Below are 16,338 nucleotides of genomic sequence, written 5' to 3'. Positions count from 1 at the left end.
TGTCTCTAGATCAGTGGTGGGTTTCAATTTTTTTTAGAACCTCTTCTGTAGGTGTGGCCTGCTTTGTGAGAGTGACTTGCCGGCCGTGTGACTGGGTGGGAGTGGCTTGCCAGCCATGTGACTGGGTGGGCGTGGCCAACTTTTAAAATGTGGTGAAACTCACTTAACAACGCTCTTGTTTAGCAACCAAAATGTTGGCTCAGAAACTCTGGCATTTGAAGCATGCAAGTCTTAAAGCTGTCAAGTTACAAGACCCTTGCATCCCTAACCCTTTAGAACCCCACCTCCAGGGGTGTTCAAACTTGACAGCTTTAAGACTTGTGGACTTCAACTCCCAGAATTCCTCCTCAAGTCATGTTGGCTCAGGAACTCTGGCATTGAAGTGTGCAAGTCTTAAAGCTGTCAAGTTACAAGACCCTTGCAGCCCTAACCCTTTAGAACACCCCCCCCCCCCGAGGTGCTCAAACTTGACAGCTTTAAGACTTGTGGACTTCAATTCCTAGAATTCCTCCTCGAGTCATGTTGGCTCAGGAACTCTGGCATTGAAGTGTCCAAGTCTTAAAGCTGTCAAGTTACAAGACTCTTGCACCCCTAACCCTTTAGAAAAAAACCCCCAGGGGTGTTCAAACTTGACAGCTTTAAGACTTGTGGACTTTGACTCCCAGAATTCCTCCTCTCGCTCTTCATCTTGATGATGGGCGGACGGGCGGTGGGAGGGAGCTGAAACCGGTTCTAAATGGCACTGTAGATTTGTGGAACCTCTTCTATAGAAGAGATTAGGACTGGCAGGAGCCCACCCCTACTCTAGATGTTTCTCTTCTCTTTGTAGATCTGTCAGCCTGGGGAAGACCCCCCCTCCCATTTTCAGGGTACCGGAGATAGTAGAAGCACATCGCTGAGGAGCAATGAAAGGCCTCTGCCTGGGGTTAGCTGTGTTGACCTGCCTCCTGGTGAAAGTCTATGGCAAGATCTTCAATCGTTGTGAACTGGCATTAGTATTGCGACGCTGGGGAATGGACGGGCACGAGGGCTACACTTTGGATGACTGTGAGTAGCCTCCACATAGCGTCCTGACTGTTCTTTTTTTAAAAAAAAATCCTGGTCACAGCTTTCTGTGACAAAAAATAACGTCCTGGTTTTGCTGAACCTGCTCATAGTACTCGTTTTTAGAACAGACTGTAGAAAGCCTGAGGCAAGAATATTAAATGGCTCTAAATCCTGCATTCTTCCAGCTCTTTTCAAGTGCTGTGTTTGATTCTAGAACCTTTTCACGTGCCCACACTGGGCAGGACTCAGCTAGTGCAAATCTCACTTATATAGAGCTGCCTTGGCGAGATGGGTGATAGGAGTTTAATAAATATATCTTTTTAAAAATATTGATAAAAAATAGAATTTTGTCAATAATCGGGTGGGGCACCTTTTGGTACCTTTTGCCAATCAGCAGTAGAAGTGTGGGGCTTAGTTTATCACTTTATGGTGTTACATATCAACAATCCCTTCTTAAAATATTCACACGGAATTCTTATAACCCAGTTGGCTTAGACCAGTGATGGCAAACCTTTTTTGGCTCATGTGCCGGGGGGGGGGGGTGCGCGTGGGCATGCCACACCCATAATGCAATGCACGACCCCCAGTGTGCATGCACGCATGACCAGCGCCCCCCCCATTTTTTGCATGCTTTTTTTGTCCTCCCCAGGCTCCAGAGGCTTTATAAGCCTCTTGAAGGTCCCTGAAGGACTAAAAGGTCCCTGAAGGACTAAAAGCGGCCCTACGAACAAACCGGAAGTGTCTTCCGGTTTGCTCGTAGGGTCGTTTTTTGCCGTCCAGAGCCTTCAGGGAAGCCTCTGGGAGGCCACTGAAGACTCTGGAGGGCTAAAAACCTGCCCTACGAGCAAACCGGAAGTCCATTCCCGAACATCCGCATGCGTGCTGGCCAGCTGACAGGGCAACGCTTTGCGTGCCCTGACAAATGGCTCCGCGTGCCACCTGTGGCACGCGTGCCATAGGTTCGCCATCCTGGGCTTAGACATTAAGGTGAGAAAGTATAGGTAATTTGCTCCCCACCCCCTGGCAAACTCATTGCCAGTTGTTTTTATATTTTAACAACAGTGGAAATAATCTACTGGGATTTGATGTAACTATTTGTTAGTATTCTGGACCAGCCCTGAACACTTGGCAAGCCTCTTTCTAGCCTCAAGGTTACTTTAGCTTTGCCTCTGATAACACCTATTACGTCCCTAAGGAAAGCTGATTGGATCCATTCATAGCAGTGGTGGGTTTCAAAAATTTTTGGAACCTCTTCTGTAGGTGTGGCCTGCTTTCCGGGTCCACTGGTGGAACCTCTTCTAACCAGTTCGGTAGATTTGACGAACCGGTTCTACCTAATAGGTGCGAACTGGTAGGAACCCACCTCTGATTCATAGGTTGTAAGATGTGAAAGTAAATCCAATTGTATTCCATACATCATTTGTGCTATTGGTTTGGCTTGAAATAATGTAATTGTTGCCAGACCAAATTACCCTCCTTGTGTTCTATAAAAATTTAGACTGGCTGCAGCCCTGTTGTTTGCCTTTGAAGCAGCAAAATTAATTTGAACCTTTCATTAGAGTAGCCCCACAGCGAGATAGGCAGCAAATAAATTTAACACATAAATAAATAATAAAATTCCATATTGTTTGAAAAATAACTTCTATATACTTATACTGATTTACCTCTTTGTTTATATATTTATTAACTTTCATTTGTGCATTTGACTGCTATTGGAAAACTTTATTTTTTGTTTTTGTATAATTTATAATCAGATGTTTATTTTTATAGATATAGTGTAATTGGAATTGGAATTGGAATTGATTTTATTTGTAGGCCGCCCTTTTCCCTGAGGGGACTCAGGGCGGCTCACAGAAACCAGGGAGAGGGGAATACAATACAATACAGTACTAAGACGACAACACATAATAAAATAATACGCAACATGCATACAACATTCGGGCGGGGTAATGGTCCTTATCCCCAGGCCTGACGGGCGAGCCAGTTCTTCAAGGCTGTGCGGAAGGCCTGGACGGTGGTGAGGGTACGGATCTCTACGGGGAGTTCGTTCCAAAGGGTCGGGGCCGCTACTGAGAAGGCCCTCCTCCTTGTGGTTGCCAGCCGACATTGGCTGGCCGATGGGATGCGGAGGAGGCCCAACCTATGAGATCTTATAGGCCGTAGGGAGGTAATTGGCAGAAGGCGGTCTCTCAAGTATCCAGATCCACTGCCATGTAGGGCTTTATGGGTGGTCAATAGCACCTTGAAGCGCATCCGGAGATCGACAGGTAGCCAGCGCAGCTCGCGGAGGATAGGTGTAATGCGGGTGAATCGGGGTGCACCCGCGATCACTCGCGCGGCTGCGTTCTGTACTAGCTGAAGTCGCCGGATGTTCCTCAAGGGCAGCCCCATGTAGAGCACATTGCAGTATTCCAGCCTAGAGATCACGAGGGCCCGAGTGACTGTTGTGAGAGCCTCCCGGTTCAGGTAGGGTCGCAACTGGCGCACCAGGCGTACCTGGGCGAATGCCCCCCTGGTCACAGCTGCTATATGATGGTCGAATGACAGCTGTGGATCCAGGAGGACTCCCAAGTTGCGAACCCTCTCTGAGGGGTGTAGAATTTGACCCCCCAGCCTGAGTGTTGGATTAATGGCCGAATTTTTGGGAGGAAAACACAACAGCCACTCGGTCTTTTCTGGGTTGAGCACAAGCTTGTTAATCCTCATCCAGTCCATGACGGCTTCGAGTCCCCGGTCCATTACGTCAACCGCTTCATTGATTTGGCACGGGGCGGACAGATACAATTGAGTATCGTCCGCATATTGATGGTATCTAATCCCGTGCCTACGGATGATCTCTCCCAGCGGTTTCATGTAAATGTTAAATAGTAGGGGGGATAAGACCGAACCCTGCGGCACCCCATATTTTAGGGGCCTTGGGGACGATCTCTGCCCTCCTACTAACACCGACTGCGACCTGTCCGAGAGGTAGGAGGAGAACCACCGTAACACGGTGCCTCCCACTCCCACCTCCCGCAGTCTTCGCAGAAGGATACCATGGTCGATGGTATCGAAAGCCGCTGAGAGGTCAAGGAGGACCAGGATGGAGGGATGTCCTTCATCTCTGGCTCTCCAGAGATCATCCATCAATGCGACCAAGGCGGTTTCAGTGCTGTAACCGGGTCTGAAGCCTGACTGGAAGGGGTCTAGATAGTCTGCTTCCTCCAAGGACCGTTGGAGCTGGAAGGCCACCACCTTCTCAACAACCTTCCCCAGAAAGGGGAGGTTGGAGACCGGGCGGTAGTTATTAAGGACAGCTGGATCAAGGGATGACTTCTTCAGGAGGGGTCTCACCACCGCCGCCTTCAGTGCGGCGGGGAAGTTCCCCTCCCGAAGGGAGGCGGTTACTACCGCCTGGATCCAGCCTCGTGTCACCTCACTGCAGTTAGAAACCAGCCATGAGGGACACGGATCCAAAGCACAGGTGGAGGAACTCACAGCTCTCATGGCCTTGTCCACATCCCCGGGGGTAACCTCCTGAAACTCAACCCAGAGCTGTTGAACTTGGTCCCTCTGAGTCTCGGCTGGAACTGCAGGTGTGGAGTCCAAGTCCGTCCGAAACCGAGCAATTTTGTCCGCTAAGAATTGGGCATATTCTTCAGCTCTGCCCTGCAAGGGTTCCCCCGCCTCCCTTTTGTTCAACAGGGAGCGGGTTATCCTAAACAGGGCGGCTGGACGGGACTCAGCGGACGCAACCAGGGAGGCTATATGTGATCTTTTAGCTGCCCTAAGTGCCCTAGTATATTCCCTGGTGCAGGTGGTTACCATTGCTCGGTTCGATGCGGACTTATCGGACCTCCAACGGTGCTCTAGGCATCTCCTCCGGCGCTTCATCTCCCGGAGCTCCTCGGTGAACCAAGGTGGTCTCCGGGATCCGCTGCCTCGGAGGGGCCGCAGTGGCGCAATCCGGTCGAGGGCCTCTGACGCTGCCGAGTGCCACGCAGCAGCCAGAGTCTCTACCGGACTGTGGGTGAGAGTATCAGGAATAACCCCAAGCTCTGTCTGGAACCTTACTGGCTCCATAAGACGCCTGGGGCGGAACCACCTGGTCGGTTCCTCCTCCCTACAGTGGGGGTTTGGCCTCCGGAAGTCGAGCCTCAGTAGGCAATGGTCTGACCACGACAGGGGTACGATGTCACTCCCCCTCAGACCAAGATCACACATCCACTGCTCCGAGAGAAATACAAGGTCAAGCATGTGTCCCGCCGAATGGGTTGGGCCTCGAATTACTTGAGTCAAGCCCATGGCTGTCATGGAAGCCATGAACTCCTGCGCCCCATCAGAGTTTTCACCGAGCGTCGGCAGATTAAAGTCCCCCAGGACCATCAGCCTAGGGAACTCAACTGCCAGCTCGGCTACTGACTCGAGGAGCGAGGGGAGGGCTGCTGCAACGCTGTTGGGAGGCAGGTACGTTAGCAGCAAACCCACTTGACCCTTGAGGTCCAACTTTAACAGCAAAGACTCACACCCGACAATCTCCGGAGCAGGGACCCTACGAGGAACTAACGACTCCCGGATAACAGCGGCCACACCCCCACCCCTTCCCTGGGCTCTCGGCTGATGCAGCACCTGAAATCCTTCTGGGCACAGTTCTACAAGGGGGACTCCTCCCTCTGGGCCCAGCCAGGTCTCAGTAATACATGCCAGGTCTGCCCTCTCGTCTAAAATTAAGTCCCGGACGAGAGGTGCTTTATGTACAACAGACCTGGCATTTAGCGACAACAGCCTGAGACCAGGGTCCTGATTACTTACACCATCTGGTCTTGGAGTGGGACTCCTAGGGCCGGAAGGAGGGATCTCTGTGATGTAGCGAACCCTCCTTCCCCGGTAATGGCCTGCCCTAGAGTCCCCGCCGTATCTGCCCCTCCCTGTCACGACCGCAATACCCCGACCCTCTCCCGTGTCTTTAGCCCCCTCAGCCACCCCCATAGCCCCCGCAACTCCCGGCAGGTCCTCCGAATCAAGCACACTCATTTATACACTCAAGCAGTCCCCACGTGATAATTAAAACACATAAAATACAAGAGTCATAGGGTAATAAAAAGTGGGATCATCCAATTCACACATTCAATCCCATGCACTCAGCATACCATTTAAAAGTTTGCGCAGCGTCCGTAGATCTTATAAAAGAGTATATATAGAAGGGGGAGTAGCCTGTATACTTTTCTATATAATTCCTTACTTGTAATAGCCACTAATGGACCTATAGGGGCAAGAATGGCCATCTTGTTCAACCTCTTTACCCAAAATGAAAAGGAACACGACCTTGGATATATTAAGTTATGCTGAAGCTGGTAGAGGATCCTCAGACCCAGGACAGGCTTTAACTTATGCAATAGATTGAAGAATGCTAATAACATTTATAGCACTATGGTACATCCAACCTTTTTGTTGGCTTAGATTAAACGGATATGTGGATTAGAAATAGCAAGATTTATATACCATTTCATAGGGCTTTACAGCCCCCTATAGGCAGTTTACAGAGTCAACATATTGCCTCCAACAATCCTCATTTTAATGACCTTGGAAGGATGGAAGGCTGAATCAAGCTTGAGACAGTCAGGATCGAACTGCTGGCAATGGGCAGAGTTAGCCTGCAATTCTGTATTCTAACCACTGTGCCACCACCGCTCTTGAAATCCAACTGGAGAAAAGGTGGACAACATACAGCTGTGTGAAAAAATCCTGCACGCTTTGCAGTTTACGTTTTATGACATTTTTTGGATAGGCCATTGATTTTATGATATTTTCTGCTAACTGCTGTGCAAATATTGTTATATTTAAATAAATACTGGTGGGTTTTAAGCATAAGCTTTTTGCAATTTGGATGGGGATTGTGAATTTTCTTGCATGCTTGCAATGACTATGAAAACAGATTAACTGATGCATACCCAGTGGCATACGTGTTGCAATTACTAAGGCCGATGCTAGTGTTTTGTTAACATTTTTATTGTTTGTGGGCCTGAAAAGGACCGTTTAGGTAACCAAACATGGTTACTAATATGAAATTGGCCAGCCCTTATTGCTTATCACCAGGCGGCATAGACTGTATAAGCCTTTGCACGTCATCTTTGGTGACAATGCGGTGCCAGGCTGCTATAATGGATTCAGTCAGCTCCTGCTTGGTCTTCGGATGCTTCTTGCTTATTTCATAACCAATCTTGACCCACAAATTCTCGACTGGGTTCAAATCCGGGCTCTGAGCTGGCCAATCCAGGAGTCGAACACCATGCTTCTTCATCCACTGCGGGACGGACTTGGCTCGATGACAAGGAGCATTGTCATCCTGGAAGTAAAAGTCCTTCCCTACAAGTTGCTGAGCTGAAGGAAGCATGGCCTTTTCCAGGACTTCAACATACTGCTTGGAATTCATGATTCCCTGCACGATTTGTATCCGACCAATACCAGAAGCAGTGATACAGCCCCAGATCATCACGTGCAAGGGATGCTTCACAGATAGATTCAGGCAGTACAGCCTAAATTCTTCAGCTGGAAATCTTCTGACATACTTATTGCACTGATTCCCAGTCAAGCAGAAATTGCTCTCGTCACTGAAGATGACCTTGGCCCACTGTTCGTTGGTCCACTTGGCATACTTCTTGGCCCATGCACGTCGACAAGAGCGGGGCGTGTCTGTGAGCAAAGGTCTACTTCAAGCCGTGCAGCCTTTGAGCCCTCTAGCAAGCAGTCTGTGACGCACTGTGCTTGTGTACACTTTTACATCACATGTTTCACCCCCAATTCTTGTAATCTGAGGTGAGGTAAGCTTCCTATCGGCCATTGAAATGTGTTGCAGTTTTGTCGACTTTCTTGATCTTCCAAAGCGGACCCTGTCATCAACTGGACCAGTTATTTGGTATTTTTCAACCACTCTGCTCACTGTGGTGCAATGGCATTTCGCTCTCTTGGCTATTTCTGTACAGGAGTAACCCTCTTCATGAAGCACAATGATGCAATGCCACTGCTCAGTACTGGTGAAAGCAAAGGCCTTCATCCTCAGCCCGCAGCCAGAACTAAACTAAATTTCTCGATGCTTTTCATGCCTATTTATAGTCAGAGAGTATGACAACATTGATTAGCTCATAGATTTAGCCTCTGTGCATTTTGATAGGTCAGCCAAAGCTCGCTCCTGATTGGTTACTTTCGATGCTAACCTTCTCGAAAATTCAAGTTGTGTTTGTTTTAGCATATAAACTCACTCAAAACCTTTAAAAGACTTTGGTGATATTAATAAAAATTATGCATCTCAATCCGACTACAGAAATTTTCATCCAAGTACTAATTTTGCATAGTTTCTATGAGTGAAAAGTTGATTAAACATGTAAATGCAGCTGAAAACTGAAAGGGTGCAGGTCTTTTTCACACAGCTGTATTTTCATTATTCAAAGAACACAAGATAAACAATAAAACATGTTTGGGCAACATAATGCTTAAGAATAAGGTTCCAAACCTTTATGAGTATCTGCAAATATTCAGCACCCTGCCCAGCAACTCCCTTTTTTCCCACTAGTTCAGTGTTTTATGCAGGTTCTCTCTTTGCAAGTTTTTTATTCCATGTCTTAGCATATTTTGAAATAATATACATGACAAATTGATCCCCAGATATTTTATTTTCTTCTCAATCTTAAAACCTTTCATTCATCAGTTCTGTTTGATCTTCTACATTAAGGTTTTTTTTGTTAACATCTTTATCTTCTATTGTTGACCTTCAAACCTGCTAATGCACCAGATTGTTCTAGTTTTCCCATTAATATTTCTAAAGGATCTTCCAAACCAACATCAAAGTCATCTGCAAAAACCCTTAACTTCTAAGTTTCTTTTTGAATCTTTATTCCCACAATTTTCTCATCTTATCTTAGATCTCTATTCAATATTTTAAGAATCTAAATAAACAAGAGAGAAGACACTGGACATTCCTATCTTGTTCGGTTATCTTTTTTTTGTTAGATCTCCATTAACAATTATTTGCTCCTTCCTTGAATTAAAATTTGATCTTAGCCACGTTTTAAAATTTTCTTCAAAGTTCATATCTTCCAAAACTTTGAGCAAGAACAACCATTTCAAATTATCAAAAACCTTCTCTGCATCGAAGAAAATCAGTGTGGCTTATTTTTCATTAGATAGTTGTAAACTCAAAAAAAAGTTCATTTTTATTTTAATTTCTTTTACTGTTAACATAGATAACTGTTCTAACCCCCTCGTCCCACACCAAAGCACGCCGAGCCAAAGATACCTTATGGAATTTATTAACAGACAGACAGGTCCTTGACAGCAATCCAGCACAGACAAGCCTTGGCAGCAATCCAGCCTGCCAAGCTAACACCACAGTTCTCCAACATTAGTGATTGCGTTGACTCCTACAAAAGGGGTGTGTGCACAAGCATTCCTTTTATAGTCTTGAGAGGAGCCTAATTACCACCAGTTGAGTGCAATTACCTCCTGTAACTGCGCAACTGTTCCTTTTGCCTATTAGCTCTCTGGTGCCGGGCATCCAGGAACAACTCCCTTGTCTCCTCCCCACTGCTGATGTCCAGATCACACTCCCTTGTCTCCTCTCCACTGGTCCAAGGCTCAGGCGCCTCCTGGTGGCCAACCAGCCTCTCTGCGCCCTGCTTGGAGTCGGAACCCTGCCCAGGGTCCTCCACATCCTCCAAAGCTGACTCATAGGGCCCCTCGCTGTCGGAGTCTGGTGGCAGCTCCAACGGCTCCTGCTGAGCCACAACAGATAACTATAGTTGTAACAGTTTAATTTGATGAGAAATACTTCTCTGGAAATTTCTTTAGTTCTTGTTTTTTTTTGTATCTCTTCCAAAACAGCTTGTCTTTCATGCTGCCTCTTCATGTTCACAATTTCGTTGTATGAAATAACATTTCTGTTGCCAAGTCAGACATTTGTGAAGTGAGCTTTGCCCCATTTTTATGACCTTCTTTGCCACAGTTGTTGAGAGAATGACTGCAGTTGTTAAGTAGTAACATGGTCGTTAAGTGAATCTGGCTTCCCCATTGACTTTGCTTGTCAGAAATCGCAAAAGGGGATCATGGGATACTGCAACCATCATAAATATGAATCATTTGCCAAGCATCTGAGTTTTGATCATGTGATCATGGGGATGCTGCAGCAGTCTTGTGAAAAATGGTCATAAGTCACTCTTTTCACTACTGTTGTTACTTTAAACAGCCACTAAATGAATCGAGGACTACCTGTATCCCACTAAAGTTCCTTTCCAAATTGATCTTCCAGGACTAATTTCTGCATTTTACTAGAAGCATACAAGCAGGCACATATCTTCACATATGTGCCAATATTCCAATATTCTATTCTATTCTATTCTATTCTATTCTATTCTATTTCTATTCCATTCCATTCCATTCCAATATTCTATTCTATTCCATTTCTCCTATTCCATTCTATTCTTTTTGAATATTTTATTCTATTTCTATTTCTATTCTATTCCATTCCTCCCATTCTATTCTATTCGAATATTCTATTCTATTCTGTTCTGTTCTGTTCTGTTCTATCCTATTCCTATTCCTATTCCTATTCCTATTTCTATTATTTCTATTATTTCTATTATTTCTATTATTTCTATTATTTCTATTATTTCTATTATTTCTATTATTTCTATTATTTCTATTATTTCTATTTCTATTTCTATTTCTATATTTCTATATTTCTATTTCTATTCCACACCAGCTACCTGCTGTGCGCCATTGCCATTCAAGCCTTAGGCAAACTGGATTCATCATGTAGTGCTAATAATCTGCCTGCAAATAATCTGCTGTCTTTATTTCTTATCTGCTTACTTCTTATCTGCTTCTTTTCTGAACAAAACTTCCACACGGATGTCAATCTGTACATCACTTTCTCCCTTCAGGGGTCTGCTTGGCATATTTTGCGAGTGGTTTCAACACAGCTAAGGTGACCCAGAACATTGATGGCACTTCTGAATATGGCATTTTCCAGATGAACAGTCGTTCCTGGTGTGCTGACCACCGCAGCTCTTCGAGGAACCTCTGCAGCTTAGCTTGCCGTGGTAAGTGTTCCTTCTAAAATATCCGTGGTAAAGTGCAGTTTGTAAGGAGAGAACGTTGGGTCTGGATTTCTTTTAATTTCTCATTTTTGTTAATCGGTCAAAGCTTTTCATTAAAGAGAATATAGGCAGCTCAAGATTGAACTGTGGAGTCCTTGGTGCTCTCTGAGCTTGGTTGTTTTCTTGCAGATGTTTAATTACTGTACCTGAGAAGAAAAAGCAGGACTCATCTACAACATACAGTGTAAGGACTGGAACAGCCACTATATGCTTTATGACAGACAGGCAGAAGACTAGCAGAGAGCATCCATGAACACCAACCAGCAGGCAGAAGACATTATGAAAACTCCTTAATTTCACAACACACGGACAGAGTCAACCATAGTTTCAACTGGGAAACTATGAGCACCCTACACCAAGCCAAATCTAAAAATGACAGCGATTTCCTAAAAGCTTGGCATTCAGATAAATCAGCCATCAATAGACACATAGGGATAAATCACATTTATCCACCATTCAAAATAGACAATAGCAATAGCTCTTAGACTTATATACTTCTCCATAGTGCTTTGCAACAGGGACCCCCCAACCCCCACTCCATAGCCCAGTACTGGGAAATGGGCCACAGAAGCTCCATTTGTGTCTCTGGTGGCTACACGCCTTTGCGTGGGGACTGCTGCTTTACAGCACTCTCTGAATGGTTTGCAATGTCAACATATTGCCTCCCAACAATCTGGGTTCTCATTTTAATAGCCTCAGAAGGCTGGAAGGCTGAGTGATCCTTGAGCTGGTGAGGATCGAACTCCAGGCAGTGGGCAGAATTAGCCTGTTATACTGCATTCTAACCAGTAGCTCACCACGGCTCCAATAAAAAAGGCTAAGACAGAAACAAAAAGACCAGAACACATTCTCCCTAGTAACTAGCAACACTGGCAGGGTAGGATACTCTGTATAAACAGAGAACAAACTCCACATTCACTAACATTGATGGTGTTATCTAGTCAGATAATGAAATGTCTATAAGCAAACAACCAAGCTCAGAGATCACCAAGGCACCCCACAGCTCTTCATTGAACATATTTACTTTTCACAAATGTTGTGTGTTATTTCCCGTCCACATTACTTTCAGCCTATGTGTTTTGTGCAATTTTCAATGTAAAACACCTATGTTTACCTGTTCTGTCCCCCCTTCTCTGCTTGTTAACAAACGACAGGCAAACAAACTTAAAAGGAACTCTCTTTATCAGTTCTCGGCTCAGACCGGCTGCGAGCCCCAAAATAACATAAATAAAGTCTCTGACGAGATAACAGAATACCAATCAAAAACTCTTACAAAACAATGCACTTCTCCAAGTGTCTCCTTGAATCAGGGTTACAGAAAGCAAATCACTTCTCCAAGTGTATCTCACATAAACCACGACCGATGATCAATCAATGTTGAACGAACCAAGGAACGTTGACTCCTGCAACCAGGGCGTGGCACCATCCGTCCTTTTATCACCAGAATACGCCACTAACGAGCCCCAGCTGCATTGGTCATCTTGCATCCTGAAAAGACTCACAGAAGACGTCTGCTGAGTCACAACATTTACCCCACCCCGCCCTTATATTAATGACCTCGATTATAAAGTTTAGAAGTATGCAAGTGAACATTTAAATTGTATAGTAGTTGGAAGTCATAAAACTGGAAAAATATGCCCTCAAATGCAAAATCAACCAATTTCTCCCCCCACTCCTTGGTCGAAGTAGTGAGCCTATAAACAGGACGGACAAATCAATGACAGACATCCAGTTGCTTAGATTCCTTATATACACACATCAAGCATCCTGCATTCATGGAGTTACTGAACACATTTTAGAGTCCTAGGTGTTTTTTTTAGTGCTAAATCTGCATTTTAAAAATAGTACTTTTAAAAATAGTACTAGGGTGTAATCCTGTGATACTGAAAAGTCCATTTAAACTGGGAAAGAGATTCATGTTTTGCCAGCTGGGTGCTACTGATTCTGTCATTTATGAATCCATCTGATGTTTTCTATGGCAAGGGGTTAATATAGCCATATTCTTCCTTTTTAATACTTTTGTGAAGGTTATACCATTTGGCCTACCCCACAGGTTACCTACCCATTAGTGTTGCCAATCATGGCCATTCCTCACCAGCAGCGGGAGAGGGTGAGGCGGGAAGAAACTTCATTTCTTAGCCATCTAAATATGCCGTATTTTTCGGAGTATAAGACGCACCTTTTTATCCCCCAAAAGAGAGTGAAAATCTGGATGCATCTTATACTCCGAATGTAGCTCCACCCACCCGCTCTGCACGTCACATTTTCGGGGGGTTCCATGCGGCGGGGATCCTCACTTTCACATGGCGCCTGATTCCTGAAGCGGCCTGGGGAACTGCGATGAAAGCCTTTTCAATAAAAGCGTTTTTGGGCTGTAGGGTCCCCTCCCCAATTCCAAAAAGGGCGCATGCAGAAGCCAAACAAGTCCATCGTGTTTCAGGTGGCAGGCAGTTCCAGCACACGCTGCCATCAGAAAATGCTTTCCTTCCCAGTTCCCCGGTGCACATCGCAGAGCCACGCACCCTCCTCCTCTACAGACTCGCTGCCTGTTTTCTCCTGGCCAGAACTGTCGGCTGGGGAAGGCAGGGAGAAAAGTGAGAGGGCAGCACAGTCGGGCAAAGGCGCAGAAGCCGGGGGCGGACACAGGGCAGGCAGATTAGAGGCAGCCGGCCGATTGGCGGCTTGGTTGCTGGCCACCCAGAGTGCGCAAGCAGCAAAGGAAATCCGTGTCGTGGCTCTATTAAGATACGCATTTCACGGCGGGGTACAATTTGGGGGTGGCAGGTGGGGCAGGAATGGGGTGCCCTGGCAGCCGCTTCTTAGAGCCCACGCCCTTAAGTGTCGCTGCCAGTGACCATGGTTTCGCGCCCCCTCTCTCAGATAACAGCCGACAGGAGAGGAGAGGCAGCGCGCCGGGCAAAGTTTCACCACCCTCGCCCCAACGAATGAGGGGAGGGGAGAGTCCAGCAGCACCCAGGGCACTTATTCGCCACTGGCAGGGATGCTGGGCACCTCATCCCCTGCACCACCTGCCACCCCCAAATTGTGCCCCACCATGAATGGGGTGCCCGGCATGTTTTACCTGTCCTGACGAATGCTGCATTTCTACTGTAATTGTCATCCAATTAAAGAAGGCGTGCATTTTAATTTTTTATTGCCAGGCTAAAAGTCCCACCTTCAATCCAGGGCATCTCCAATTTGAAAACATCTCCCTTACTGGAGAAGGTTTGGATTCTATTCTCCTAAAAAGCAAGGGTTGACTAGCTCAGTATGACAAGCTGTTAGGTCCCTTGGCTGTTTTATTCGAATATGTCCCATTCTACTTCATGCCACAATTATTTCCTGTTTACTCACTAGATTTGGTGACCGATGAAATCATCGATGATATACTGTGTGTCAAGAGAGCTGTAGCAGGTCCAGATGGTATGGAAGCTTGGTAAGGAGTTAAATTTATCTTTCATCGGCTTTGTCTATCTCCTTCACCCAGCCATCCAGTCACACATCGAATACAATTTGAGCTTTTTCCCCATTTACACCCAATTCTGGCTCAAACATGCCTCTGCAGCAGCACTGCAGGCTACTGCTAGATCAGCAGTTCAGCGGTTCAAATCCCACCGGCTCAGGGTTGACTCAGCCTTCCATCCTTCCGAGGTGGGTAAAATGAGGACCCAGATTGTTGGGGGCAATATGCTGACTCTCTGTAAACCACTTAGAGAGGGCTGAAAGCCCTATGAAGCGGTATATAAGTCTACTACTATTGCTATTGCTATTGCAACATCTTTTTCTGTTGATTCCTCATCATAATGCCTTCATCTTGTTCTCAGACAGAGGGGGGCGGGAGAGGGAGAGAGAGGCATAGGTTTTCTTTCAAAGGAAAATCAGGGGGCAGACAGTAATTTGAAACACAACCAGAAGAGGGATTCATAATGGGGACAGTTTATTTCATGGTGGAATATTCTCTGTTGACTCAGAGATGGATGTTTATACAGTATGGAAGAAAGACCATGGGCTACTTTACAACTATCTACTTCTGTTGTCATTTCACTGCCTTTTGTTTTTTTAATTTTCACATCGCTGTATTTTCTTTCCCCTTTTCTTAATTTTGTTCTCTAGGGATGGCTGGCGAAATCATTGCCGTGGAAAAAACTTACATTACTGGACAGCTACTTGCAAACTGTGAATTTATTGTACCACCAAACCCAGTTTAATCATCTGCTAATCAGCTTCTTTATCTGCTTGTGCTCTTCAGTTGTGATCACAGAGTACAATCTGATCAAAGGCATTTTACAGAATAAATTCTTTTTGAAATAATAAGTTTCATGTGTTTGTTTCAGGAGGTGGGTTGCTACCCCGGGCAAACCGGTAGTGGAAAATGGGACTGGATTGCCGAACCGTTAGGGCTGCCAGGCTGGCCACGCCCCCGAACTGGTTTCCCAGTTGCCGCTGCCATTGCTGGCTTGTTTTTTAATAATTTTTTTCATATTCTGTGTAGAACAATTTGCAGTCAACTGCACATGCGCACGCAAAGAGAACCGCCAGTAATGCCAGCATCAAAGAGCCGAGGTGGCGCAGTGGTTAGAGTGCAGCACTGCAGGCTACTTCAGCTGACTGCAGTTCTGCAGTTCGGCTGTTCAAATCTCACCGGCTCAACGTTGACTCAGCCTTCCATCCTTCCAAGGTGGGTAAAATGAGGACCTGGATTGTTGGGGGCAATATGCTGACTCTGTAAACCGCTTAGAGAGGGTTGAAAGCCCTATGAAGCGGTATATAAGTCTAACTGCTATTGCTATTGCTAACCCATCCCTGGTGGTTTGATCAAGGATGGCTGTGGCAAAAGGTGGGGGTGTTGATAATAATGATGGTGACGAAGTGTTGGATCAAAACGTAGGATGCCAGATTTTTCAACTTTCTCTCTCTGAAACTTTGTGGAACATCAAGATCTGTATCCCAACTCTGGATTAGTGACAGAGTTGCTGCCACGACTTGTCTTCCAGTGGCACCTCATCTGGTCCCCTTCCCCTAATCCCAGTATGTGAGAGACATAAGGTTCTCACTTCCTATGCTGCCTTTCGTCGCAATAAAAAAGGTTAAAATGGAGAAAAAGAGAAAGAATTCATATGAGGCAATCTCCTTACCTTGTAGCATAGATGCATGAAGCTAG

The 16,338-nt window shown here is 45.8% G+C and overlaps 1 protein-coding gene across 1 annotated transcript; it reads left to right on the top strand.

The window, feature by feature from the left end:
• The first annotated feature begins 833 nt into the window (after nucleotides 1–833).
• On the top strand, nucleotides 834–15,459 carry LOC106549969 (lysozyme C). The gene is made up of 4 exons (XM_087707923.1): nucleotides 834–1,047; nucleotides 10,962–11,120; nucleotides 14,535–14,613; nucleotides 15,291–15,459. Exons 1-4 carry the CDS (start codon nucleotides 906–908, stop codon nucleotides 15,355–15,357), a joined length of 447 nt encoding a protein of 148 aa, XP_087564049.1. The 5' UTR covers nucleotides 834–905; the 3' UTR covers nucleotides 15,358–15,459.
• The last annotated feature ends 879 nt before the right edge of the window (nucleotides 15,460–16,338 follow it).

Source organism: Thamnophis sirtalis, unplaced genomic scaffold (genome assembly GCF_051295495.1).
Source record: "Thamnophis sirtalis isolate CommonGarterSnake01/CBP01778 unplaced genomic scaffold, rThaSir2_p1.2 scaffold_3, whole genome shotgun sequence".
In the NCBI taxonomy this organism is placed as follows: domain Eukaryota; kingdom Metazoa; phylum Chordata; class Lepidosauria; order Squamata; family Natricidae; genus Thamnophis; species Thamnophis sirtalis.
The sequence above is the reverse complement of the archived record's forward strand: the minus strand, read 5'-3'. Positions and strand labels throughout refer to the sequence as shown.